Genomic DNA, 27,747 nt, shown 5'->3' on the forward strand with positions numbered 1-27,747 from the left:
GGCCACGAAAACCGAAAGTGAGCAGCAAATTATTTTGGCTATGGTGAATATATTCCTTTTATCGCTATCTCGAATAGGTGGGTGGGCAGGCGTTAAGGGGTGGAGCAATGGTGACGCTGCTCTTAGGGTTAAGCTTCCGAAGCAGAATCCATCTTTCTCTCTCAACGAAAACACACACAAAACAAAGTTATCTTATCATTCGATATCTCTCATGGCATGCCATTGGACATATTTGTGTCTGGCGCTTGCAGGGATCGATAAAGGATTTGCATTCCCATGAAATTGGATCATTGAAATGACAATGACTTTAGCCAAAAAAAAGGTCTATAAATTATTCAAACACTAATTAAACTCTTCCCCCTATGACATCATTGCACACAGATAATTTGAATAACATTTGAATCTGATATCCCGATATTCCCTCTCATGATATCATATTCCCAAAATATACTTTGAAACCATTTTAAATGCCATAATTCAGCGAATGTCTTTATTTCTGCGACACCATTCTTGCGGAACCCTAATCCCTACCTCGTTCCAGAGACCAGAAGGGGTCTGAGGTCATCTGGAAGGCATTTTCATTCGTCCCGCAACAAAAGTGGCAAACATAACACTTCGTTCTGTTCGCTACAGCAAATAGAAAAATCAATTAAAAAATAGGTGAAAACCAAACAATAAATGGCAAAAAAAAAAGCAAAGAAAATAGCAACACGAACGAGCGATCGTTGTGTTTGTGTTGGTGTTGTGTTTAGTGACAATAAACTTTAACCGTAAATGGTGAGGGGCCGATAAGGATGTGGGCTCTCTTATCAGAATCAGAATGCAAACAGCAAAAGTAAGAGGCGGCACCAGAGTGAGGACGGGCGGTGGAGTGGCCCCAAGTGATATTGGAACACGAGGCATAACTTTAGGCTTAAATGGAAAAACCCAATTAAAACATTTAACAGGAACAAGCGACAACATTCCATTTCGTTCACCCAAAAGGAGGTGATCGTAAATCTACTTACAATATGGAGTTCCTCATGAGAAGCACAGGAAGATAGAAAGGGAGAACTCATCTCTTTCGCTGCCCCTCAAGTAAGGATCAACACAGCTGTCTTTGCACTATTAAAACTATTTTTACACCTTAAAACAAAGGAAAAACGAACTGCTCCTCTTTCCTGTTTACAGGGAGAAACACACAAAAAATACAAAAATAAACACACCCTCAAGAGCAGCCCCAGAGGAACCAGAACGAGTGTGCGCGCGCAGGCGCATGTTTGATCGCCAGAAACCCAAAGAGAAAACATGCGGATCGCAGATGTATCTGCTGGAGAAGCAGGAGAAACACACGAGTATTCAAATGTAGCTGCAAAATTCTAATTATAAACATCTTCTTTTTTTTGCCCCTCTCTCTAACAAAGTCTCTCTGGGGAGATACAGATACAGATCTCTTGGATTGTTCTACATCTGCATCTGTGGATCTATCTGTCGTGGTTATAATCCGCTAAATATAAGACCTGAAATAAGCCTCGGAATTTACATAAATCCATAAAGTTTGAACGACTTGGAAACGTTTTGTAGCACAAATTTTTAAGGTAGAAAATGATGCTAAGAAACCGAAATAAAAATCAACAAAAATCGCAATCAAATCTCATGTGCCATCTTTTCTGGTTCCCATTTTTATGTTCTCAGCGCATCTAATGATGTTCTTTAAATGTATCCTAAGCACAAGTATTATCTACCCAAATAGATGCTGATAGCATCCAAAGTAGTTTGCCTCTTTATTTCTTTAATTAGTTTTGCGTGAGTGATTGAAATGGAGGATAACAAAACTTCATTCTGTCATCTCTCTTGTTGCGATTTATTTGTCTCTTTTTTTGCTTTTGTTGTTTGCTTGAGGGAATCATGAAACGAGACGAGAGACCTGTGTCACCACGCAAATTAGGGAATTTGTGGCTTTGTTTTGAAGTTTTTGTATGCATAAAATTACCTCATCAGTGGCTCGCTGGAAATTTAAATTCCAAGCCAACAAAAACGACAGCTTCAGAACGATAGATAGATAGACACAGGGATAGAAAAAACGGCAATGATATAAATTCTTTTGTCTGTGATACGAATTTTAAACAGTTTTTGAAAAAAACCTCCGAGATACTCAACGAGGGAAAAAAAGAGTAGAGAAATTCTTTAAGAAAGAAAACAACAGAAAGAAAAATACGAAAAGATTTGTAAATAATCTAAAATTGAGTGTAATTATTATTCTGGCCTTAGATTTATGATCATCTTAAAGCAGTTTCAGTCCATTTTCATGAATTTAATTTCAAGATTTAATCTGCCGTCCTTTGGTAATAAATCTTTTAAAAATAGTTTCACTCCTAAATAACTTCATCGTTTAGCGATCTCTCTGCTGGCATTCCATCATTCAATTTACATTTTTTACAAGCCCGCAAAAGTTCAAACTTGAACTCCACTCTCCGCCACACTCAACTGGGGCTTCAATAAAAATTGGCGTTTGCTCTTTAAAAATAATTACCAAACATTTTGCCTGATTATTGTCCAAAACAAAAAAATCAGCGCAGACATGTAGCCATAAAAAATCAGCAAGAGATCCATAAAAGAGGAGGAGGAAAATAATATTTGGTAATACTTTTTGGCATCAAAGTGTTCGTCGGTCGCTGGTTGATGTCTTCCCTCACTTTTATGGCTGTTACTCGTTTAAGTTTGGCTTTTGCTTTTGTTGAAATCGAAATTGTTGTTCATTGTTGGTGCTGTTCCCCACACTGCCATTCATACAGCACCAACTCCTCCTCCATTGTATTAGTTGGTTAACTCTGAGGCGGTACGCGTATGAGTTGCCAATGCCGTTGCCCCCTCCAAAAAGTTATTTGTGCAAAAATTAGTCAATGTTTGGTTATTTGATGTTTCATCTTCTACTTCTACTTCTACTTCTTCGTTTCCTCTTTTCATCATTCTTATCTTGGGTTCTGCTGCCTTCCTTCCCCCACTCATTGTCATTATTTGGTGCTATTTGGAGTCTTCTACACTCCCTTCCTTCTGCATCTTCTGTCCATTCCACACTCTTCATTCTGTTGCCATTATTTATGGACCTTACCTCCCCCTCTTCCAGGGGGGCTGTACGCCTGCTGTGGCACCCGCACCCGACACGATCCGACACGGCATATCTCAGCGTATCGTGTCGTGCATATTCTATGGCATATTCTATGCTTCTTCTGATGACCTCATCATTGGACTGAAGCCGACTCTGGCTTTTGGATCTCTCTATTGCTGACGACCCACCCCCACTGCCTCTCCCTCTCCCTCCCTCTCTCTTTGCTTGTACCTGTCTCTCTATTTCTCTTTTGGGCCATGTTTGAATCCAATTCGATTCGTTTTTGGGCAGCGGCGCGACCTCAGCGCATGCGCCACCGATTGCTACCGTATTTCACGCACATCTCTTCGCCTCACCCTCTCTCATTCTGTTTCTCTCTCTCTCTTTCTACATTCTCCTTCTCTTTCTCCTTTTGTCTTGTATTTTGTCTATGCAAATATTTTTAGGGCGCCGCCGCTTCTGCGATTTAATCCGAATGTTTTTTTGGGTGTTTTGTGTTTCTGTTCGTTTGCGGCTTTTGGCCATGAAATGTTTTTCCAATTCCCAATCGAATGAATGAATGAATGGCGCTTTTCCCAGCCTTTCCTTTTTCGGGGGGCCCTGGGAAAATGTGAGGCTTGGGTTTTGGGCCAGGCCCAGAGGCTGACAAAACAAATAAATCCATCGAATAATCAAACGATGACATCACTTCTTCCAAGCTCTTTTTTTCTACAAATCTCTCTTTGGGCGACAATGGCAGCTGGCTGATGATGATTTTTTGTTAACACAGCGGGAGATCTCAGAGATATTTCATCTTTCAAATCATCTACAGATTCCATAGATTCCAACTGCTGCCCGTAGATTTCTCTGCCCCTCCCCCCAAAAAATATTCTCTGCATTTTTTGGCACACAATAAAAATCAATTAAAAGTGAAAACATTTCGAAACATTTCTATTGGGGCGTTATTTTCGAATCAATTTTAAACGATTTCGAATGAGAACTAACTATAAATTTGAGATCTATTCTGGCTGTGGCGATTCACTACATTTCTGCCCAAAGGGGAGAGGCAGAGGCACGCGTCTTCTTTTAATTGTGGCATCATTAAGATTCGTTATGGCGGATATACGCGCACATTAAACCAGAGATCTCTTCGGTTTTTGCCACACACACAAGCTGACTCTAAGCCGCTCTAGGCGGTACCTTCAATGGGTCTGTGGGCTTCTTTTTGATTGATTTCCTTTGATTGAAAGCTAGAGGAAGGGCCCAAGGTAATCAATTAGTTGACGAGGAATCACAGCCAAGAGTGTGACTAAGATTAGTTAATTGATTAGCAAGAGGGGTACACATATCATACATACATACTTCTTTGGCTTTAATCAAACGGAAATGCACTTTGAAATGCAGAAAGCTATTCTAATTGTAGCCACAACTCAATGAAAAATGCACAAAATGTTCGTTTTTGCACATGGGAATGAAGCGAAAGAGAGTTCTTGGTGGAAAGGCTGATTCTCATAGTTGTTTTCTTTTCTGCAAATCGGTTTTGATTCTCTAATAGTGATGCAAAGACAGTTCCCACCTCCTATTCCCGCTGTTATTTCTACTGGTTAATGACTCTGCGATGCCCAAGCGATTCTGCCCACGAAAAGTATCGCACATTGAAACTATGACTTAATCAATGAATGATTTGCATATGAGGAGAGCTTAACTGTTGCCTTTTCACTGGCGCTGGAACACGTGTGTTGTGTTTTGTAACCAAAACTGGCGGCTCAGCGAAATGTGACTCATTCGCAATTGACGGAGGGATCGAGTGAAGTGGAGGAAGTGCCATGTGCTGGATAATATATATTCGTAGTACACAGTCCCCCATAGTTATATGACAAATACACGCTAGCCATTTCACACTCCGCACTCATCGTTTTGATCAAATATTTGCACAATGGTTCCAGCTCTTTGAAGAACGCGCTTCAAATAAATATTTCCTTAGGTGGGGGGGAACGCTTCAAGTACATTTTTCCATTGGGGAGTCGTTCCAAGAAGTCTTGCCAGTGGGGCAAAGAGCTCTAAATACGCCTTCCTTCCTTAAATTCCGCAGGAAGTTACGAAAAAGCCCCTAAAAGTCGCATTCCCCTTATCGAGTTGTTCTACAGTGCGTTTCAGTAGGCTAAGGTTACCCAACTCCACTGATAGCAGCAGCCCTCACGCCCCTCCCCTCTCTCCAACGACCGCATCTTAGTTTTAATTAAAATGTACGCGGAATGGCAATCAAACGATCGTCTAACAAGCTCTTCTGACTGACAACTGCCTGAGCCTAAAAACAATTCAATTTCATTTTTTGACAGCAAACAAAAGATGGAAAACGAAACGAAGGCAATATTTCTACAGAAAATATAGTCATCATTCTCCGTACACTAGAATTTCTATCGTACGAGAGTTAGAGATCTGTTCGATCTCTATACGAAATGCCTCTAATTGAAATTGGAAAAAAAATCATGTGATAGGGCAATGGGAGGGAGTCCCAGTCCCTTCCATATAGAGACAGATCTCTGCGGTTATGGAAACAATTTTTAATTGGAATTCAGATGATTGTTCAGGCTTAGCTTCAGAGTCCCTCCCTCTGGCAGCCCTTGTTTACTCAAGTGTCTGGGTGCCATAAAAATCGAATCATTCGAAACATTAAATTCTTCTTTACATTATGGAATCATTTTTTTGAACAACAGATAGCCTTGTGGCCCATCAAATATTGTTAACATTTGTTACTACCCGTAATTCCCTGATAACTTATGGATTTTAAATTAATTTCAAACGATTTTATGTGTGTTTTGAAGGCTCAAAAGACTCCGTTATGGCGTTACAGCCCCATTTGGAACCCCCCAAAAATATTGCATTTCACAGAGCACGTTGCGCAAAGCCACAATAATAATAATAAATAATAATAAAATAAACACTGAATTCAAGTTTAGAATTACACGACACGAGAAATTCATTTTCGATGACGTTATAATGGGAAGGGGGAAGGGGAAAAACAAACTGTAGAATTCTTTGCGGTTTCTCTTTGTTTGCAAAACATTTCACGAATAAATTATCTTCGAGTGGAGTTCTTCAAGTGGTGTGGAGTTTTTTTTGAAGCTATAAATATACTTGGAGGAGAGTGCTCCCAGTGCAGTTCCCCACCAAAAGCAGTGGCTGTCCTCTGAAATTTCGTATCTTTTATCTGTGAAATGAAATTGGATTTGGGTTATCTTCTGCCATGTTCCCAAACACACATTTATAATCTCCCTAAAAGATACTAAAGCTACACTTTCACAGGGTACAATTATTCCGAACAGATGTTTGTGTCAGAAAATAAATAATTAATTGGAAATCCAAAGAGCAAATCTCTAGGATCATGAACAGGGCCTTTCAAAGCTTAGAGCAATCCTCTTATGGAACCTTTTTCTATGCCGCTTTATTCTGGGTTCTCCTGGGAACAAATTCTATGCTGCTGCTGCTGCTGCTGCTGCTACCGGGTGGCCTGATTACTGCCAGCACCTGGGGACGCTGCCGTGCCCTGTCCTCTGTGTGGAAACGGGTTCCTGCCCTCGAGGGGAATATGCAAATTATTGTCAGTGTTGCCGCCTCGATCTGCCCGCTTGCTAGCTGCTGCTGCTTTGCCGATGAAGTCTTTGCACTCCTCCTTCTCCATAAAGGGGCGTCATAATCAAAGCGTCGTAAATAAAAAGAGCCAACAAACCGAGCAACAAACACCGAAAATCGAAAAAAATAACTAAAAGATCATAAGACTGACTGGCTGCTGCTGCTGCTGCTGCTGCTTCACGCTACAATGCTAAACAGATAAACAGCAGAACAGAACAGACGAAAAGCAGATACCAGACACCGATAGTAAACCGGTAAAAGTTACGAAAATAACAAAAATAAAGAAAATAAATTCAATTTTAAGTTCAAGTTTTTAGGGGGAAAAGTAATAACAATTTGGATTGCGGTACACCTCTCTCTCTCTCTCTCTCTCTCTCTCTGTCAGTCTCCTCTCTCCGTGTTACGCCTTTTCCGTTCCCCTTTGGAGCAGCTACAATTCCTCTGATGTCAGCGTTTAAGTAAATATTTTCAACGATTTAAGCGTTTAATTTGTTGGCTTTATTTCAGAAACAAAACACGAGACTAAATGAGGCGAGGCAAGAGAAAACCTTAACCTTTAGCAATAATAATAATATTCTGTCAATTCTGTTGCTGATGTTGGCTTTAAAAAAAATAAGTAGCGTTATATAAGCTGATCGCAAGGTTAAACTTGGTGTTCCCAGCAGTTTAACAGCAGAAATGCAAATGTAAAACATGCTGTCAGTGAATTCCAATGAACGGACGAGTCACGAGCTAGCGTCATCATCTGATGAGAGAGTTGTCTGGGAGAGCGCAGAATGCAGAGAAGAGTTGTTCCCAGCTAATTAATCAAAACGAGGCAATAAAACTACAACTAATGATGATGCTTCCGCTCTGTCTCTCTCTCCCAAAGCTGCTCTCTGGTTTGGTTCTCAATGACTCACACTTTTCTACGAGCATTTTTCTGGACACTTCTGGACACTGTGACATCATTTAGTTTTTTCCATCGATTCTGCCATGCATTCTGCACCTGCTGCAATCAATTTTTATCGCGATAAGTTCTGTCACACACACACACACACACACACACTAGCCCCTCTACTATCTCTGCATAGTCCACTCCAATAGTCATAAATAAACCAAATATCAAACGAAAAAAAGAAAGAAAGTCATAAATTGAGTGGACAACAAAATTCCTTGATTGCGCGGAGTCACCTCGATTTCCGTTGGCCAACAGTCGGAGTCGTCAGAGTATTGCAGATTTCTTACAGGCCACAGAAAACAGACATTTCATTTGTGGCATCAACCCATAATCATCAGCAGCAGCAGGAGGAACATACTAAGAATGTCAACGATTTTTGAGCCTAAATGAATGGCCTTAACTGATCTCTTAGCGTCCACTTTTGCACCTCCTCCTCCACCACGGTAAATCCCATGTGAAAGAACTGGAACGCATAACGCTCATACTCGTAACATAAATAACAGAAACAGCAAAAGAAACAAAGAGAGAAAATAAAGCAAAACAATTTATAAAGTACGTCCAGGAATGCCAAAGTGAAAGAAGAACCAAGCGGCCAAAAGCAAAACCAAAAGCAAAACCAAAACCAAAACCATCAAAGCCGATAGCAAGGTAATCCACGTCGCGCCTCGAAACTGGGCCCAAGCACCGTGGTCCCGTGGACACAGGGCCTTACACCGAGAGAAAACTTGTCAATGGATTTAAGTCGCACTTTTCTGCTTTACATTGTTGCAAAATGGCAGTGGAATTCTTTGTTTCCGATACTCAAAATATTTTCAGAATAAATCGAACTAAATATTGGGGACTTTAAAAGCTAGAAAATTTTAATGGGTTTACACCTAAAGCGAATATTTACTCAGTGACCAAATATTGTATTGATTGAATGACAAACACGGCCAAAAAGCCAATAAAAATATGCGCCCTGAACACAAAGGTGTTCAAAAGAACCGAACGTACTGAATTTTTGGTGTGACTTTTTTCCCTATGTGTAAGACGTCTCCACCTCTGTATGTAGGTCTCTCTGCCTGTCTGTCCGTCGGCCCGTCTGGTAGGCCTGTGTCTCGGGGTCTTCAGCAGCCTTCACAGCTGTGGATCTCGGGGGCCGCCGCTTAAATATTTGGCATTTCTGCTTTTTGCTCTGTTACGCTTTTTGATTCCGATCGATGTACGCAGCGATGTATGCAAACCCAGAAGGGTTAGGGAGGGGGCCCGGTAGAGGAACCTCGAAATAAAGCAACAATTTACGAGTAGCGCACATGCGCATTGTTCTTTGGGGTTCAGGCCGCTGCAAGGCATACGAAATACGAAATCAATGCCCCCACACAGACACAGACAGAGACATGGACATGGGGCATGACCATCAACACCTTCCCAGCAAAAGCAGGCAGCAGAGGCAGAAAATGCAAGAAGCAGCGGCACTTTTATGGCTTCGTGTCTCCTTCGTCTCCTCAGGGGTGGCCACGATCTTCTACCCTATTGCACCGACTAGCGGAATATCCATTAATAATTCACTTAGTAGCATCCCAAAGCCAAATCGGAGTACCGATCTACCCTCTCTGCAGCAGTTTGCTTGCTGGGTAAACAACAGCAAACTACAAAGCGAAAGGCGTGTGAGAGAAGAACCAAAACAAAGAAAAGCAAAAGAAATAATTACAGGCAAAAAAAACACAAAAAAAAGAGTTCGAAATTCTACCGCTTCACAGACAGAGAGCGATGCAAAGCGGAAACAAAGTGCGCAAAATGTAATTAATTGCCCCGAAGGCCCAAAGGGCCAACGCCGGCCAAAAAGATTCGCTGGCGAATTCATAATGCAGCAGCAAGCAGCAGCAGAAGATGAATTTACGCATGCACATATGTATGTATGTATGTACATATATTTGTACATATTTACATACATTGTATGTACTTGTACATTTGATGCTACTACAGTGGTGGACAGCAGCAGAAGATCGGCTGGAGTTTGAAACCAATGCAGTATTCCGCCATGTGGAAGTCTTATATTTCTGCAACGTGCTGTTCTCCTACTCTTCTACTCTGCTCTGCTCTCCCTCGCTGTAGTTTGCTTTGTTTATTGACTTTGTCGATCATCTCTTCTTTTTTTTATTTGCAACTTTAAAGCTAAATATTTTGATTGGGCCCGGGGTCCCCAAAAACAACAGCAGCAACAACCACAAGCGAACGCTGAGAAGAATTGTAAATTGTTGGCCATGATTAAATTTGTGTGTCTGCTCTTTCGTTTTGTTTTCCAGAGAGATCAACTCTCAGTTGATTGGCAAATTGCTCGCTCACAAAGTTGAAGACTCAACCTCAAGGCTGAATAAAATTGTTGTTGCTGAGAGACGGAGCACCGCCTGCTGATAAGATTTTCGGCTGTTAGTTTTTTATACATATATTTTTTTGCTAGCTTTTCTAACCGGAATTCCAGCCGCGCAGCCACTTCCGTTGTGGATAAGCCTCATCCTCAGTTGGAGAGGGTCGTCGAGTGGGCTCCTCTGCTGCTGTTGATGATGATCACTCGCTTGGAGCTTGCGGCCCGAATTGAAACCACTCTTTGCACTTGACTGTGGGCATTAGCCAAAAATTCCAAAGGCATGGGGCATGGCTTGGCCAAAAACGAGACAGCTACATAATAAATAAGCCTTAAATGTGGCAATTGTTTATGGCTGAAAGCTCCAAAAACTCGAAACACAATCTAGACAGTCAGCAGGGGGAGAAAGAGAGAGGGAGAGAGCTCGCTCGCTGTGTGATTTGGGTGAGAAATTTCACTGAAAATCCAGTTTCAAGGTTGAGGCGACGTTCGGTGGTGCCGGTGGTTCCAGGCAACAGTTGCAAACAAACTGATTTTGCTGGGTACTGTAGCACGCGTAAGTGTTGCGGATCAGAGCAAACAATTGGGGGTAAGGTTAAGACTGAACATCTGGTACTTTGAACTCAACTCTTGGCTAGAAGCTGCGCGATCACATTGTACTTTTATGTCTCCCTTTTAGAGACTCTTTTTGTATTATTCGGATCAGAAATTATTGCGTGGGGACAGCATTTCCTGGGAGGTAGATATGCATTTTTTGGCCACATGCAGTCGTAGTCGTCGTCATCAACAGTCAACAGACTTTGACTCTGACTAAAAAAAAGAAAGCAAACTACTGCTTCGAGTGAGCCAAGTACTAAAGACCAGACAACCAGACACACACAGAGAGAGAGAGAGAGAGGGTGGGAGCGGGAGCGGGAGAGGGGAAAACCAGTTTAAGAGCAAGTTTACTTTTTAGTGGCGTTGACGTTGTTGCTTTTTTTGCTTTTGTTGTATTTTGTGGCTTATAGCCTTGAATGTGCATTTCATGTGGTATTTCTCCTGTTTTTATTTCTTGCTGTTTTTTTCTGTTTTGGCGCGAGCTCAGAGGGAAACGGAAAACAAATTAAAGCCAAAGTTAGCCAAGTTTTTCCCAAAAAAATAAAAACCAAGAAAAACTCCTTTTCATAGGCAAGTGAAAAGAGAGTGCCAGCAGACGGCAAGCCAAAGAGAGAGACCCAAAGAGGGAGCGATCGACAGAGAGAGAGAGAGAGAGAGAGAACCATGTGGCTGTAGCGGCTATTGCGGTTATTTTCTAATTGCTTTTTCAAGCCATTATTTACATATCTCTGACACACTTGGAAGCCAATTGGAACGAGTCTAATCGAGGTGTGGAATGTAATTTTCATATACAGATAGATACCCATTAGTTTTCCGTCATTGTGGCTTTGTATCAACACATACACAAAACCAAATTCCGATAAGTCAGTTGCAAAATTGAATAGAAAATCTCAAAAAGTGACTCACAAGCCATGGATTCGGCACCATCGAAGGGTGGCAACAACAGCATCGGCAAGACTACGGATACAGCCCTAACACAGTCGACAGCCTGTACGACCGTATCGACTGTCGCTAAGCCTGGCTCCAGTGGTTCAACCGAACCGAACAGTGGCACGGGCGCCGCGGATGCTGAGGAACCCATTGATGCTTCGGTTTACGAGTGCAACATATGCTTTGACATCGCCCAGGAGGCCGTGGTTACCATGTGCGGCCACTTGTTCTGCTGGCCCTGCCTGCACCAGTGGCTAGTGACGCGTCACAGAGTCAAGCTCTGCCCCGTGTGCAAGGGTTCGGTGAACAAGAACAAAGTCATACCAATCTATGGGCGCAATTGCAAGCAGCAAGTGGATCCTCGCAAGAAGATTCCCCAACGACCGGCTGGACAACGCGGAGAACCAGTGCTGGCTCCTGTTGCTTTAAATAGCCCTCGAGTTGAATTGGCTGGCGAAGCTCACATGGTTTATAACCTTAACTATTTTCCCTTTAATTTGGTTCGACCTTTCATCAATTTGGATGCACAACGTCCGATTCCCGACAATCGCGACTCACAGCAAATCAACGACGAAAATACAATCTCCAGGGTGTTCCTTTTCGTGGCCCTACTGTGCATCGTGTGGCTAATCCTTGGATAACAATTCGACACATTATAACGCACAGAAAAAACACCAAAATTTCAACAGTTAAGAAACAATTTCAATGGATTGATTACACATTTTACTGGGTTGTTTGGTTATTCATTCATTGAGACATTCACATGAACACTTTTCCCTTGAAGAACCCGACGTGCCGCCACACAATATTATTACACACTACACTACTTTCTGTTTGGCTCTTGAACATTTATAAATTAATTGTAACATCAGATAAATCTAAGTGGAATTAATGGACACATCATTCAGATTGTGCGTGTTTCCAGGAGGGTACTCCATCCCATCCCATCCCATCCATCCCACATCCATCGATCCTCTCCTTATCATTTTGGCAAGTGACATTGGCTATTTTTACTATATAAATATTTCATATATAGATTAAGCAATAATCAATGATATTTTGTTGGACTATGTGCCAGGGCGATAAGGTTGAAATGGGGTTGAATATATTATAGTATTTAAATGGAATTTGTCATGGCATGGAAAGTGGAATTTAAATGTGACATCCGTCAGCAGTCAACAAGTTGAAACAGGAATCCCATGCTCTAAAGTGAGATTACACAGATATTGTATAAGATTTCAGAAAATAACTAAAATTTAAATCACAATTACATAAAATTAAAGACACTGCACTTCCTATAGTCCAATTGGTGGCTAAAAAGAGTGCACTCCACATCCCCCCAGTTGCAAGTTCGGAAAGTCAATTGGCACTCATCAAGCGCAGCAGAGATCCCGGCCCCCTGCAGGGTCTCCAGCCCTTTTAATTAATTACAGGGTAATTGCAACTCCCCCCCACTTGAGCGGCGGCACTTGAGCAATTACCATCATTAAATAATGTTAAGGCTTTATCTTTGTGACTCCCATTAGAGTCTCTGTGATTTCCCTTTCGAAACAATATCCAAAAAGCACAAAATAAACGGTCGAGACTGTCGGCGATAAGACGACCGGACCAAAAGAGTGTTCTAAATTCGTTTAATGGCTTTGATTGATTGGATTGGGGGGTAGGTTGATAGTCATATAACCATATAATGCGGTGATTGATTGATTGACTTGCCGTGGAGCCGATATTGAATGGACTTAACCAAAAGCATTAAAAACTCCACTTGGAAAAAAAAGAAGGGGAAACAAAGAACAAATAAAAAGTACAGCGCACAAATTGCGCAAAATACCAAAGAGACGGAGAAGAAAAAGACAAACACGCGGGGGTCTCAGGTTTAATACCCTTGCAGAAATATCGTTTCACTACTAACTGCCTGTGCATTGCATATTTTCGGATGGATGAATCATTCAGAATCATATGCCTCACTTTTGGTAAATGTAGATTTCAGCTTTGGGTTCAATCTTTTCATCTGGTTGACAAACAATTTTCCAAACTCAATACAGTCTATCTTCACAGGGTATACAAAGGCAGCAGCAGCAGCAGCAACAAGAATAACACACACATAATGTATGTGTATCTCTGTATGTATGCATATGACTTCTATGAATGCATTTGTTCCTGTGTGGGGGGAATGTAAAAGAGCATTCCAAAATGGACCAACGGAGGTCTTTGGTCTGCCTCCCTCTCCCAATAGGAATTGTATTTCGCCTGCGATTGTACAAGCACTGGGCGACTGTTGCTGCTTGCGACTGCACTTTTTGTAATTTCTGCAGGGCATCTGTTTACAGGGGCGTTGGCATGGCATCTCTCTCTTTCCCTTTTGCCTCTTCCTCCAGATCGCCTTGGCCTTGTTGTTGCCGACGCGGCTGTTGCTGCTGTCGTTGGCCTCTTGGCTGACCCGTTAAGCGCGTAATTGAATTTAAACGGCAATTGTCTTGGCGAAATGCATTTACAGCAAATTACAAATCACACCAGCGCTGCGGCTGCGCTGGCATCAGTTGCTCCCAAACTGCAGCTAACGGTACTGCAGAATGCTTAATGAGCGAGCGAGCTAGCGAGCAGGCAAATGCCAAAGAGGAATGCGGTTTAAAAATAAACCAAGCCCAGAGCAAGCGAGCGAGCGTGCAAGGGGGAGAGCAATAGCGAGGGAGACAAGCGAAGCCAAAACGTGCTTTGGCTAAGACCCTACTTAGCCTAGTTTACGACCGACAGAGAGTGAGCAAGAGAGAAGAGAGCCTGGCTTTAATGACGTCGCAGACACCTGCTCACTGACACAGACATCGAGCGAGAGGGTGGGAGGAAAGGAGGAAAGGAGGAGGTAGTAGGGGGCCGCGCTCCCTGCATCACTTACACCATGTGTCCATCCCTCTCGCTTCACTACGCTAATTTTACGAGCTGGTCACACGCACCCTTTCCGCACAGTTTTACATTCAATCTCGATCCTCTCTGCACACTTATGCAACACCTTGGGTTTTGTTGGCCATAAACGGCATATTATTTGGTGCTTTATAGTTTACAGTTTACAGTAACGCCCCTCTCACGGATTGTATTTCAATTCATTTTGCGCTCACCTTTGACAGCCTCGTAGTATCCCAAATCCAGCGTGAATGATTTACGTTATAGTCCTGGCTTACACAAATATCTGTTGCACTCTCTACTTTTCTGCTCTGCTATGGGAATCTCTCACTTTGCGTAGATATCCTCTGCTGCTGCGCTGTGATCTCTCTTTTTCCTTGTTGGCTGCTGAGCCGATGCGGCTGCTGTTTAAATTTACATAAATTTCCTTTTTTATTTATCTTTCGTTTACAATATTTTCACTTGATTTGGCTCTTTTTACGATCTTTCTCTTCTACTCCTTCCTGCTCTCTGCTAGTGTTCGTTAAGAAAAAGATGCAGAAGACGCGTAGCGTAGCCACGAAGATGGTAGGCAGGAGGAGGAGAAAAACCGGAAAGTTGTTATTGTGGCTGCTGCGGCGGTTATTGTTGTTCTTGTTGTTGTGGGTAGATAAAGCCCGAAAAAAGTGTGTAAAAGAAATCAAAAGAATTGTAGGTTTTGGTTTCTCGTTTTCGGATTCTGTTTTTTAATTTATGCCTAAGAATTGTTGTCACTTGTTGCTGCTGCTGCTCGGTGGCTGACCTTAATAACAAATTCCAATGCACGCAACACACACACACACATCCAAACGGACTTGAGCTTACAAGCCGCTTTCACACACAAACACGGGGCTGCGCAAAAACCAGCTTTGTAGGTTTGTTTTTTGATGGTTATATTTTTTTTCAGCAGTAATTAGAAGTAGCCGCGATTTAAGAACCGCACCGGCGTTAGAAGCGCAACAGCAGCAGCAAGATCGGCCGCAGCAGCACAATTTTCTAATTAGCACAAATACAGCCACGAAACAAAAGCAGACTTAAACACACACACACACATATCGAGAAAGAGATTTACGTTTGGTTAATGGCTTGGTTGTTGCTACGGCGCACGGGATCTCATGTGGCTATTTGTTGTTAGCGGTTTTGTCGATCAACAATTTTTCAATTCCAGTGGCGCGCTTTCGTCCGCGCGCACGTCTTTTCGATTCAATTTTTTTGTTCACACACAAAAATGGCGACGAGCGCGGATGACGGTTGAAAACAGACAGAAAAACAGAGAACGAAATTGGGAAGCAAAACAAAAACCAGTTCCCATTGTGAATGGACAATTTGTGTTCAAACGGTAAGGGAATTTTCTAAATGGCAAGGGACATTTACCCGAATGATGCACGCAATTATGAGTACTTTGGGTAAAATATCGCATGATCATCAACGCCACCTGATTTGTAGCGTACCATGCTTGTTTGCATATCGATACTTGTGTGCGATAAACTGCATTTGTTATCTTCCTTCTATAGTAGCGGCTATCGATACGAATTTCGGGGGTAAATAACGAAAGAAATGTCGCTTCTGTTTGCTTTTTTGTTGATTTTAAGCTGCAACTGCAGCCTGTTGCTTGCCAAAAACAAAAACATAAGCTGCGAGCACCTGGTGGGCCGTCTGGGCAATTGTCAGAGTCATTTTGTCTACTGCGCGACCACAAAGTCCGTTCCGGTGAGGCTCTGCGTTGGCTGTGAACCGGAGTACAGGAACCTCACCCACAGCTACGACGAGCTGCTCTCCAATGCAAACTGCTCCAAAATATATCTCGATTCGGATCGCATCAATGTGGTGGCCACCACCCAGGGCATACTCACAAATCTCTGGCAAAAGGCCAGCTGCGAGGGTAAGACACGAAAGCGAATTCCATTTTTCAGTCTGAGTCAGCATCCATCCTCCCCCTTCTCTCTCTCTTTGCAGATTGCTACAATGGCAATCACTCGGAAATGTATGATGAAAAGTGGGTAATTCTCGATGGCTGCCTCAGTGCAAATAAAGATGATCCGTGCACAGCCTGCAAGGGTGATTACATCGAACTCAACCAATTCTACTTGGGCATGGAGAAGGCCAACAAGGGACACGTGTGCTTTGATCTACAGGACAGAGTACGATGCAGCTTGCAGCTGCTTAACTGGGTAGCTATTAATCCTCTGCCCTTCCCTCTTTCAGATGAATCGCACTCGTTCGAATTGGTCGAAAACGTTGAAATGCTGCCAGCGGGAAGTCAAATTGAATACCTTCATCATTGCCGTCTTTGTGGTGGTCCTGCTGCCCATTCTTACCTTCTACATCACCGCCATTGTGCTGACCAGGCGACGGGAGGCGAATCACGGACTCCTCAACGAGGAGAGTAAGTGTTTCCCCCCCGCTTAATATAATTTTCTTCACCCAAATTCTATTAATTTTAGCTCCCGAATTGGATGCGCCAACAACTTCTGCTCTCATCACCGCCGCTGTGCTGTCTACGGCCACGGAACCGCCAGTGGCAATGGCAGCCAACACGGAGAAGATTGCCAGAGTGTTGAGTGGCGCAGACATCGACTCTGAATCGGACTCCATGTTGGATTCCAGCGATGAGGAGGTGTTGGTGAAACCAAGAAGAGCCTAAAGGGAACGTATTCCCTTTTTGCGAATTATTCTAAAAATCATTCATAATCCCCTCTACTGAAGATTCCCCCAAGATTCTTCCTTCATAAAACATATTTTCGAATGTGTGTGATATCTCTGAATAAAAGTATCAACCACTTTTTTATATAGATTTGTAATCCAACAAAAGTTTTTATTCACATCTCAGTCTTGGGTTAGGATCTCCCTCCGGGACAGCTGCATCTGGCACGTGGACTGCTTCTGCAATGAAAAAGAGCAAACAACTTCCTAGTTCTCTGTCCAAAGGTCACGTCTTCGTCTTCGTCTTCGTCTTCGTCTTGGTCTGTCTGTTCGTCTCTCTGTGGGGGACTCTGGCTTTAATCCAGCGAATCTTTTATGGGTTGCCAGTCTTGCGATTGGAAATGGAAAGTCTCTCTACGTTGCTAAGTTTTAACTACGTTACTACGGTGATGAATACGGTAGATGAGCGAGACCGTTCGTTCGTTCGATCTTAAAGTGTGGATTGTGGTTGGGGGTTGGGGAGATTTGGTGGTGGGCCACCGGACATACGGTTTTTCGTTCGGATGTGTGTCGGGCTCTTGGGTTCCTCTCTGTCTCTGAAAGACATGGATATATGTATGTATGTATGTTTGGTATGTAAATGTTAATAATTTGTCGCATTAGTTGTTATACCCATAAGATATAAGAAGATAAACTCGTGTAAAAACATTCTTTTTGAACAAAATTCCATTCCATGGAACGCTTTTCTGTCCAACTCTCGTTTCGGTTTCGGTTTTCGTTTTTCTCTTTGTAGTTTCGTTGTTGGACGGGACGGGGGTGGCGAAGCACAAGGATGCGGGTTGCAGGGGGGAGGGGCTTGGATAGAACACATATACACACACATCACTGCTTCGATTTGAATATATATAGATATAACGGTACGTTCATGTGGTTGTTTGTAAGCGTCTCTTTTGGCGTCTCTTTCGTTTAAAAGTCTTTCAAAAACTCTCCTCTCATCGTTTTGCGTACAAATAAAGTTCACAATTTCTCTCTTTCATTTTGTATTTTTTTTTTGTGGTTTAAAATATTTTTAATTAGTATTTAGGTGTTGTTTTCTGGATTTAAATTTGCTTATGCGTAAGTTTTTGTTTTTGTTTTGTTTTTTTTTGTAAATCAAATGATGGGTCAGGAGTAGGGGTAAGGGGTCTGGGCGGCGAGACAGAGAGTTAGATGCAGAAAGAGAGAAAGAGAGTTGTTTGTTGTTGTTGTTGGAGTGTGGCTGGTGTATCGATAGCCGATAGCGCTGCCTCTCGATAGCTCGAACATGTTCGATTATACAGTTAGCTCTAGGAATTATCATTTTTTTCTTCTCATTTTCATTTTTAGATCTTTTAAACGATCGCATCGCCCCTACAATTAGCAAATTATTTCTCATTTTCACACACGCGAGAGCACACAATTCTTTCACTTTTTGCCGGGTCGTACCGGTCTTAGCAATCGATAATCTAACGCCTGTTGTCCCGATAGCTTCGCTGGCCACCGCCGCCGCGATCGCCACGAAACGAACGCGAGTCTCGCGAGGATCCACTGCGATTCCCGTACTCCCGACGACGACCGCCACCCGCGGCACCATTGTTGTCCCGATTGCGATATCCCGGTCCTCCTCCCACGCCACCAGCAGCTCCACCCACACCAGGCACCGGTGCTCCCAGCGCCGCCCCATTGCTCCCGCCATTGGCAGCACTGCCGCCATAGACGGGGAACCCTGGCGGCGGCACCGTGGGCAAGCCGGCGTTCTTCCAGGCGGCAAACTCCTCATAGCTGGGCGCCTTGTCGAATCCTGGCGGCGGTGGTCGCTGCGGCGGCGGGTAATCCGGCAACGGTGGTGCTCCTGGGCCATCATAATATCGCACCGGTGGCGGCAGCTGCTCGTACATCGCGGGCGTAGCGCCCTGTGGCATGGCGCCGGCCGAGCCTGCAGTTCCGGGCAGTGGCATCTGGGCGAACGGCGGCACAAAGGGCAGGGGCGGCAGCTGGCCGTGCATGTTCCGCATGTAGTCCGCCACGTACGCCTCGGCAGCGGCGGCCGACGACATGTAGCGCTCCCACGAGGGCATCGACATCTCGGGTGGTCCGCCAGGAGCTCCGCCACCACCTGCACCTCCCATCTGCCGATAGGGTGAGCCTCCGCGCTTGAAGCCGCTGCCCTGGGGCATGCCGCCCATGCCGTGATGCGGATGTCGGTGGTACGGCCGATGTTGCTGATGCTGCTGTCCGTGGTAGCTCCTCTTGTGGCGCATGGGTCCGAGCTGATTGTGGCCCGACCCCGAGCCGCCACGCCCGCTGCCGCCGTGGCCGCGCGAGGACAGACTCCTGGGTGGCTTGTAGATCACGTGCATGCCCTTCTCCCGCATCACGCGTGCCGTTTCCTTCGACTTTTTCAGTATGGGCGTCAACTCGATCTGCTCGTCCTCGGGAAAGAGGCGGCACAGCTCCCCGCCGATCTTGGGCTCAATCTCCTGGCCATCGCGGCCAATCTTCACGGGCTTACCCTCGTTCCATGTGTTGTGCAAGTGCAGTGTGGCGTTGAAGGACAGCTCCTTGCGGCAGATCCAGTCCAGCTCAATGACGCCGCCGAGCGCCTTCGGGGAGATGCTGGGCGGCAGCACCCAGGCCACCTGGGGAATATCGCGCCTGGAGGGGGCCGCCATCCTCGCAAATCCTGCGAATTTACCTGCAAGAAGGGAGTGGAGAATAAATGCCATTCATGTCGCTCCTTGGATTGACTCTGGCTTACCGCTCTCGTTGACGGAGAAGATGAGCAGGACGTTGCGTGCCTCCTTGAAGGCCTGATTCAGATTGGCATCGTTCTGTGGGAGCGTGGCCCACACGCTCTTGCTCTTGGAGAGCTGCACATTGTCCAGATTGTTCGACTTGATGAGGAAGAAGCGCGTGTCCCGGAACAGATAGTTGAGCTTCGTCATGTAGTCGTAGCCCTTCTGCGACTGCGAGCCGCTGCCATCCTTCTCGGGCGTGGAGTTCTTTGAGCTGTTGGCCGCTGTGCTGGCCTTGCCACGCGCCCCGCCGCCACCGTTCCGCTTGTGCTGTGTGCCCGAATCCGAGTCGGAGGACTCGCTGTCCGACTCCAGAGCCGGCACGGCTGGCTTCTCATCCTCCGCATCGCTCGCCTCGCTCTTGTTGCCCGAATCGCTGGGATTGGGCGTCTTCTTGCTGCGTGACGATGACTTCTTCGACTGCGTCTCCCGCTCCTCGACGGGCGGGGACTTGGCCTTGGACTTCACCGCCAGTGGTGGCTCACTGGACGATTGACTGTTGGATTTCTTCGACTCGCTGCCCGTGCGCTTCTTCTTTTTGCCACCGTTCATGTCCTCGGGTGTGGCCTCGCGCTTCGTCTTCTTTGAGCTGGGCTTTTCGGCTTTCTTTTCGGGCACAGGTGGGGGTGGAGCCGCCTTGACCTTGGTCTTGGTCTTGCGCTTGCCGCTGCCCACCAGCGAGGAGGGGGCCGTGCTGACCGAACTGATGCTCGGCTCCGAGTCGTCTGAGGATTCGCCGCCATTCGATTCGGAGGCCTCGCTGCGCGTGTTGAACTCAAAGTCCTGCAGCTCCTCGGCAATGTCCGCCTCATTCTCGTCCAGCCCAAGATTCACTGCATCCAAATCGGCCATTTCGCGCATTGGCAGCGTTTGTTTACCTGCAGCCGTTCCGTTTCGTTTGCATGAATGAGAGACACCCACACAAGTGCGCACACAACACACGCATACACACACGCAGCACACGCACACACAGCAGCGGAGAAGAAAAATATAGAGAAAAAAATGCCGATCGATTGGGCAGGTGAGAAAGAATCGCTGGAAAAGCAGCACAATCGCACACTCACTCGCTGCTCGGGGCATCAACTTTGGGGACCCTGTGTCCGTGCAACTTTTGATGCACTCCCTGCTATTATCTATAATTAACTACTGCAGAAACAACGAAAATAAGCGCAGCTTCAGCTCAATTTTACACACACAATTTCTGCGTCACAGGCGTCAATGGCGATGGCGTCAGAAGAGTGCCACTATATGGGGTTGCGGTTTGCAATCGATAGTTGCCTATCGGTTGGTTTGCCGCCTCTATGTTGTTTACAACCGCGAAAACACGCGCCGCCGGGACATGGCCACGAAAGTAGACATTACAACTAATTCGCTGTCGCTGCTGGACGCTGTTGAGGGGCAGAAGTGCTATATACCCTGGCAGGAGTATCCACTGTCAATTACGAAGAGCTACTGGTGTCGCTGCACCCTCTCGAATGGCAGCTATGCCATTTGTTGCGTGCTGCGGCGTGCCGGCAGCGAAAGTTGTTGCTTTCTGGACAACTCAGTGAGCTCCTCGGCCGAGTTCTCAGCGACAAATCAACGCCTGACCAGCATCGAGTCACTGACACTGGTACGCAATGTGACAAAGGTCTCGTGTGTGATCTTTGCCACCGAAATGTTGCACGAAAAACAGCCGCAACTCGAGGTGGAGGAGCTCGGCGCTGATATTGCAATCTTCCTGCGCGGCCTCGTGCTCGAGAAGGGCTGCTACGTGAGACAGGAGAACATGAGCAGCATGGGCATAGACACCATCCACATACTGGATATCCCCGAGGTGCCGGACAATCATTGTTTCACCTTGGACAACATTCACTCAGTGATCGAGATTGTGGATGTGCGTCTGGCCATGCCCAAATCTCTGCCAACTTGCACGCACTACCTGACGGATAGCTTTGAGCAGCCCATGGCTGCATTGGAACAGCTGCTGGTGACCTCAAAGCGTAGCTTGCTCTCCCATCGATTCCCCACGACGGCGCTGATTGTGGGTCCCGTGGGTTGTGGCAAGAGCACGCTGCTGGCCAGATTCCTGCAACGAAACTCCTGCAATTGCTACTACATCACCTCCTCCAAAGTGATGAGCTCCCAGCCAGGCGGCACCGAGCAGGAGCTAAGGAAAATCTTCCAGGCAGCGCGCGCATTCAAAGCGAATATGCGGCCAACCAGTAAGTCACAGAGAAGTTCCTTTTGGCTTGGCCAGGTAATCATTTTGTTCCCCGTTCAGCACCCATTGTGATAGTCATCGAGGATCTGGAGCTGCTGTGCGCCGCCCCAAGCAACTCTTCGGGCAACTCGAACAATTCGTTGCGCATTGCGGCACAGCTTTACAAACTAATCGACGAACTGGATCCGGGCATCATTTGCCTGGCCACCACCAGCAATCCGGACCAACTGCATGAGCATGCGCGTCGTGCGGGGCGCTTTGGTCGCGAGATTACCGTGGAAATGCCCAACGAGCAGGAGCGTGGCAGACTAATAGCAGCCTGGTGCCAGGCGCATCAGCTGCCGCTGCCCCACGAGGCGCTGCTCGATCATTTGGCCAAGAATACGCAGGGATATTTCATCTCGGACTTAAACCTGCTGCTCAGCCAGGTGCAGAAGGATGTGATGCTCCACCAGCAGCCAAATTTGCCCAAAATATTTCTAAAGTGCCTGAATAAGTTGTGTTCAAGTGGCTCGCTTGCCACGAGCGTGCGCGTGGAGAAGATGACGCTGGGCTTTGAGGCAATCGGAGGCATGGATGCGCTTAAGCGCAAGCTGGAGGCGTCTGTGATCGCCGGGCTGCAGCATGGTGAGGCCTTTGCACGCCTCGGCCTCAGTCTGCCCAAGGGTGTGCTGCTGTATGGACCGCCAGGCTGTGCCAAGACCACCATTGCCAAGTGCTTGGCCAAGGAGGCCAACATGACATTCATAGCCACCTCCGCAGCGGAGGTTTACTCCCCCTATGTGGGCAGTGCCGAGCGCTGCATTACGCGAATGTTCAACACGGCCCGCAAGAATGCGCCATGTCTCATATTCCTCGACGAAATTGGCAAGTAGCAGTCAAGTCATCCAGCAGAAGGTTTTCCGCGAGGTTCACGTTCTCCCTTTCCATTGCAGATTCCCTGGTGGGACGTCGCACGGTTTCCGGCGGAGGCGGTGGCCAGGTGCAGCTGAGAATACTCTCCACGCTGCTCACAGAGATGGATGGCATTGTGGGCGGCAGCAATGAGAAGCACATACTCGTGGTGGCGGCCACCAATCGTCCTGAAATGATTGACGATGCCCTGCTGCGTCCCGGACGCTTCGACCAGCTCATCCACGTCCCATCGCCCGATTTGAAATCCCGCCTGGCGTTGCTGCAGCTTCACGGCGAGCGGATGCCATTTGATGAGCAGCTGGATCTGGCCACCATCGTGGTGCACACCGAGGGCTACTCTGGCGCGGATCTGTGCAATCTGTGCAATGAGGCGGCCATTCAAACCTTCCAGCGCGACCCACAGGCCACAAAGATTGAGATGCAGGACTTTGAGAAGGTCATGTGCAAGCTGAAATCCTCGCTCACTCGTAGTCAAATCGATGCATACTATAAGTTTGCCAATAGATCTCAGCAATTAGAAAACAAATAACCAAAAATGTTCAAATACTAGCTGTGTCTGTCGCTCGCGTCACTGTGTTCAACAGCGGCTGCTGTCAATCGATAGCTGCTATCGCAAACAGCTGTTCTGTTCGTGCGATATACACACATGTTCATATATCGCTGGAAATAGCAAAACAAAGACAACGATAGGGGAAAAGTTAACGCAATTAAAAAAAGAGACAAATAAAACAGGAACAACAAATTGCAGATAATCGCTAGAACATTGACGAAAAAGCGTGAGTCATTTGGTTGTACAGGGTAGAGAGAAAGAGCTTTCGTGTCAGTATGGCGGATCCCGCAAAAGAAGCCGCACCACCAAGCTACGAAGAAGTCATGAATGCCTCCTCGCAGGGTAAGGAGTGGGAGGCAACACCGGGAGACAAAGAAAGCCACCAACAGATTCTAATCAGTAAACCTTTTCAGCAGATGCTCGCCTCATTGCGGGCGTACACCATGGACTGCCAACGGCACCGCCCCCCAATATGCATATGCCCACATACGGTGCATTCGAGACGACGCCCGTTAGCGTGGTCATCCAGCCGCCGCAGGTGGCGCTGCCCACGGAGATCATAGTGATTGGAGGCTGTCCATCCTGTCGCATTGGCTACCTGGAGGACACCTTTTCGGCGCTGGGACTATGCTGCGCCATCTTCTTCTTTCCCGTGGGCATACTCTGCTGCCTGGCAATGAAGGAGAAGCGCTGCACCAACTGTGGGGCAGTGTTCTGAAGGGAAACGAGACCATTAGTTGAAAATCCATGAAGGATTTACTTGTTTTACAGTTACACACACATGACCTATATATTCCTTAAACACACACACAGACAGACAGACAGACAGACACACACATATACACATTGGAAGGACGAATTTTGATATCACAAAAGCAAAAATCTTCGTACGTTTTATTATTGTTAATCGTTAGACTAGAACACACAAATCATTAAATATTTTATGTAAATAATTATGAATCATGCCAGACCATGTATTAGTGTGCACATATACAGACGTGTATATGTATCAGTGTGTGTTGTTGCATTCCCATTAGCGACGTTGTCGAGGCGCGCTTCCGTTTAAATCAATTGAAATATAATGGAGGGGCGGTCTTGAATTTATGCCGCGCATTTTTTGCCAAGCACATGGAAACAGCGGAGCAAGGGAACGACTAGAGGATACCCTAAAGGAGGATTCACCCTCCACTCTACTTGTGTTTAGATCTCCTCCAATTCAATTGCAATGCCCTCAGATGTGTCCACAAATCACACGATTTATCCTTTAATCTGTTAACCCTTGAGCCTGCAGCTAATCTACCCGACGGGCACATTTCATGGGCACACAGGGCACATCCGTCGTGTCAGCATCTTGGAAGTCAACAGTCGCGAATCTTCATTGTCGTCGAGATGTCCAGCGCTTGGACGTTGCTGCCGTTGCTGCTGCTGCACTTGTGCGACCTCGTAGCAGCCTCTGCTCCACGACACAATGTGGTGATGGTCATCTTTGATGATCTGCGTCCAGTGCTGGGTGCCTATGGCGATCCCCTGGCCAGCACACCGCATCTGGATGCATTTGCACAGGGCGGACATGTGTTTACGCGTGCCTACAGTCAGGTGAGGATTTACCACAGCTCTACCGCTGCCACCCACTGATAGTTCTACTTCCCAGCAAGCTCTGTGCGCGCCCAGTCGCAACTCTCTGCTCACTGGCCGTCGCCCGGACACGCTCCATCTGTACGATTTCTACAGCTATTGGCGCACATTTGTGGGCAACTTTACGACGCTGCCGCAGTACTTCAAGCAGCATGGATACCACACCTACAGCTGCGGCAAGGTCTTCCATCCGGGCCTGTCCTCGAACAACAGCGATGACTATCCGCTGAGCTGGTCCGCGCCAGCGTTCCGTCCACGCACCGAGCAGTACATGAACTCTCCCGTCTGTCCCGATCGCGAGGGTGTGCTCCGCAAGAATCTCATCTGTCCGGTGCACCTGCAGACGCAGCCGTACAAGACCCTGCCAGACATTGAGTCCGTCACGGAGGCTCTGCGCTTTGTGGAGTCGCGAAAGAGCAGCCGCGACAGTCCCTTCTTTCTGGCCCTTGGCTTCCACAAGCCGCACATCAATTTCCGCTTCCCGCGGCAGTTCCTTCAGCGCTTTCCGCTCCAGAAGTTCTTCAACTACACGGAGGACAGCCTGAAGCCAGCGGACATGCCCGCCGTCGCGTGGAATCCCTACACAGATGTCAGAGCCAGGGACGACTTTAAGCACTCGAACATCTCCTTTCCCTATGGACCCATTTCGAGGCAGCAAGCGGCGCAGATTCGTCAGGCCTACTACGCCTCGGTGGCCTATGTGGATGATCTGTTTGGCAAGCTGCTCGCCGGCTTGGATCTGCAGCGAACGGTCGTGCTGGTGCTGGGCGATCACGGCTGGTCGCTCGGCGAGCATGCCGAGTGGGCAAAGTACAGCAACTTCGAGGTGGCTCTGCGCGTGCCACTGATCATTCGCACGCCCGAGTTTCCGGTGAGCCAGGCCAAGAACCACACAGCCATCACGGAGCTGCTGGATGTCTTTCCCACGCTGGCGGATCTGGCGGGACTGCCACCGCTGCCCAGTTGCACGGAGGCCACAGCTGTGACTTGTGGCGAGGGCAAGAGCTTGTATCCGCAGCTTCAGGGTTTAGGCTTGGATGCGGGTGAGTTATCTATTGGTTGATGCTTGAGGTTTGCTCTACTTTGATGTATCTTTTTTAGCGCAAGATTATGTGGCCTTGAGTCAGTATCCGCGTCCTGGCATGCTGCCCACAAAGCATCCAAATAGCGACAAGCCCAAGCTGCGCAACATCAATATCATGGGCTACAGCCTGCGCACGGATCTCTACAGATATACGCTGTGGGTGCGCTTCCACGCGCTGAATTTTAGTCGTGGTAGGTGCTCCACCTACTCTCCCAACTCTTTTCTATAGTATTTATATATGTTTTGCAGACTGGCACGACATCTATGGCGAGGAGTTGTACGATCATCGTCTGGATGCGGGCGAGGAGCTGAATCTGGTGCCATTGCCCGAATTCGATGATGTGCGACAGCGTCTACGACGGCGTCTGATGCAGGCAGTGGACCCCGCTCTCCTCTCTCACTCCTTGCAGCATTTTGAGGAATAAATTCATAAGCTATAAAGCCAGCGGCTTGGCGGGGAGTGGGACTGTGTGGGGAATGTATCTTGTCGCCATAATTGGAATTTAATACTTCCGGTTGGGCAACGTTCGCTCGCAATGCGACGCCCAATCTTCAAGCTACGCCACGCTCACACTGCGCTCCACTCTTTGCTCTCCTCTCTGTCTGTTTCTCTCTCTCTCTCTCTCTCTCTCTCTCTCTTTGAATACAATTCCCTCTTCACTCCGCTCTCTGCTCTGCTCTCCACGCATGCGTGACTTGTGTCCATTGCCTTTTTGGCTTCGTTTTTGCTGAATTTTTGTGAATGAAATTTCATTCAACGTTGGCGGCGCGCGTCGTCGTTCCGTTCGTCTCACACTGCGTTGGCGTCGACGCCCAAACAGAGAGACAGCAACAGCAACAGCGTGACAGAGATAGGGGGCAGAAGGGGGATTCAAATGTTGGCCAGCTTTCATTTTCTCTGCTAGTCCGCTTCGGTTCGACTGCCGCTCTGTTGCCATGGGAGTGAAAATCCTCTGGCTCTGGTAATTAAATCTCTAGTCCATTGCCTGATCGATGCCCCATGCCACATGCCACCATCTGTTTGTGTCTCTCTGTGTGTTTCTGCTCTCTAATGTGCATTTTTGGTGTAGGCTGCCGCCTCATGTTATGGATGCCGATGCCGCCTTCGTTGTTTGCTTCATTTTTGGCCAACATGTGGGCCGTCTATCTGGGAGGTGATTAAACTGCATTTTGGCAGCACTTTCAAACACACACACTCACACACAGCACAAGGCGTGGCAGGTAGGCAGGCAGTCAGGCCATAAGCCAAGCTCTAATTTATGATTCAAACATAAATATGCTCCAGATGGGCTTTGAAACAATTTTGATGAGAGTTTTAGGCAAAGCGAGTGCCATTTTTGTTTGAAATATATTTTTAGCTCAAGATTACATTTCGAATTTAGTTTAAAAAATGTTTTAAATATTTCTTATCTTTTATCTAATATTTTTTTGCACATTTTGAAGAGTCAAATTTGTGGCTGTTATGGCTAATAGAATTTGC

The 27,747-nt window shown here is 46.5% G+C and overlaps 7 protein-coding genes across 9 annotated transcripts in view; 5 read left to right on the plus strand and 2 right to left on the minus strand.

Annotated features, from left to right (window-relative positions):
* LOC117589145 (spectrin beta chain, non-erythrocytic 5) overlaps positions 1-15,660 on the minus strand; it is a 34,217-nt gene extending 18,557 nt beyond the window's left edge. The window contains exons 1-2 of one of the 2 annotated variants that reach the window (XM_034280835.1): positions 15,497-15,660; positions 14,622-14,810 (exon numbers count right to left, since the gene is read on the minus strand). The gene's annotated coding sequence lies outside the window, so the exon portion shown is untranslated. Of the gene's footprint in view, positions 1-14,621; positions 14,819-15,496 lie in introns of those variants that run through there. The other variant, XM_034280836.1, reaches the window with a different exon arrangement.
* Positions 11,395-12,388, plus strand: LOC117589150 (E3 ubiquitin-protein ligase RNF185-like). The gene has a single exon (XM_034280845.1). It carries the CDS (start codon positions 11,493-11,495, stop codon positions 12,150-12,152), a length of 660 nt encoding a protein of 219 aa, XP_034136736.1. The 5' UTR covers positions 11,395-11,492; the 3' UTR covers positions 12,153-12,388.
* Positions 15,661-15,931: 271 nt separating the features above from the next.
* On the plus strand, positions 15,932-17,225 carry LOC117589149 (osteopetrosis-associated transmembrane protein 1). Its single transcript, XM_034280844.1, has 4 exons — positions 15,932-16,306; positions 16,381-16,565; positions 16,630-16,810; positions 16,869-17,225. The coding sequence occupies exons 1-4, from the start codon at positions 15,982-15,984 to the stop codon at positions 17,066-17,068; spliced, it is 891 nt and encodes a 296-aa protein (XP_034136735.1). The 5' UTR covers positions 15,932-15,981; the 3' UTR covers positions 17,069-17,225.
* A 1,194-nt stretch (positions 17,226-18,419) lies between these two features.
* On the minus strand, positions 18,420-21,115 carry LOC117589147 (YTH domain-containing protein 1). Its single transcript, XM_034280842.1, has 3 exons — positions 20,945-21,115; positions 19,844-20,758; positions 18,420-19,780 (listed from the first exon to the last, which is right to left on the minus strand). Exons 1-3 carry the CDS (start codon positions 20,958-20,960, stop codon positions 18,552-18,554), a joined length of 2,160 nt encoding a protein of 719 aa, XP_034136733.1. The 5' UTR covers positions 20,961-21,115; the 3' UTR covers positions 18,420-18,551.
* A 69-nt stretch (positions 21,116-21,184) lies between these two features.
* LOC117589146 (spermatogenesis-associated protein 5-like protein 1) lies at positions 21,185-23,549 on the plus strand. The gene is made up of 3 exons (XM_034280840.1): positions 21,185-22,084; positions 22,144-22,950; positions 23,019-23,549. The coding sequence occupies exons 1-3, from the start codon at positions 21,220-21,222 to the stop codon at positions 23,525-23,527; spliced, it is 2,181 nt and encodes a 726-aa protein (XP_034136731.1). The 5' UTR covers positions 21,185-21,219; the 3' UTR covers positions 23,528-23,549.
* A 124-nt stretch (positions 23,550-23,673) lies between these two features.
* LOC117589151 (brain protein I3) lies at positions 23,674-24,508 on the plus strand. Of its 2 annotated transcripts, none has more exons than XM_034280846.1 (2): positions 23,674-23,890; positions 23,962-24,508. In XM_034280846.1, the coding sequence occupies exons 1-2, from the start codon at positions 23,824-23,826 to the stop codon at positions 24,264-24,266; spliced, it is 372 nt and encodes a 123-aa protein (XP_034136737.1). In that variant the 5' UTR covers positions 23,674-23,823; the 3' UTR covers positions 24,267-24,508. The 2 variants fall into 2 exon arrangements, with proteins under 2 accessions (XP_034136737.1, XP_034136738.1); XM_034280847.1 differs by having other exon boundaries at positions 23,965-24,508.
* A 266-nt stretch (positions 24,509-24,774) lies between these two features.
* On the plus strand, positions 24,775-26,726 carry LOC117589148 (iduronate 2-sulfatase). Its single transcript, XM_034280843.1, has 4 exons — positions 24,775-25,144; positions 25,200-26,226; positions 26,285-26,458; positions 26,517-26,726. The coding sequence occupies exons 1-4, from the start codon at positions 24,938-24,940 to the stop codon at positions 26,690-26,692; spliced, it is 1,584 nt and encodes a 527-aa protein (XP_034136734.1). The 5' UTR covers positions 24,775-24,937; the 3' UTR covers positions 26,693-26,726.
* Positions 26,727-27,747: the final 1,021 nt, after the last annotated feature.

Source organism: Drosophila guanche, unplaced genomic scaffold, assembly GCF_900245975.1.
Source record: "Drosophila guanche unplaced genomic scaffold, DGUA_6, whole genome shotgun sequence".
NCBI classification, from domain to species: Eukaryota; Metazoa; Arthropoda; class Insecta; order Diptera; family Drosophilidae; genus Drosophila; species Drosophila guanche.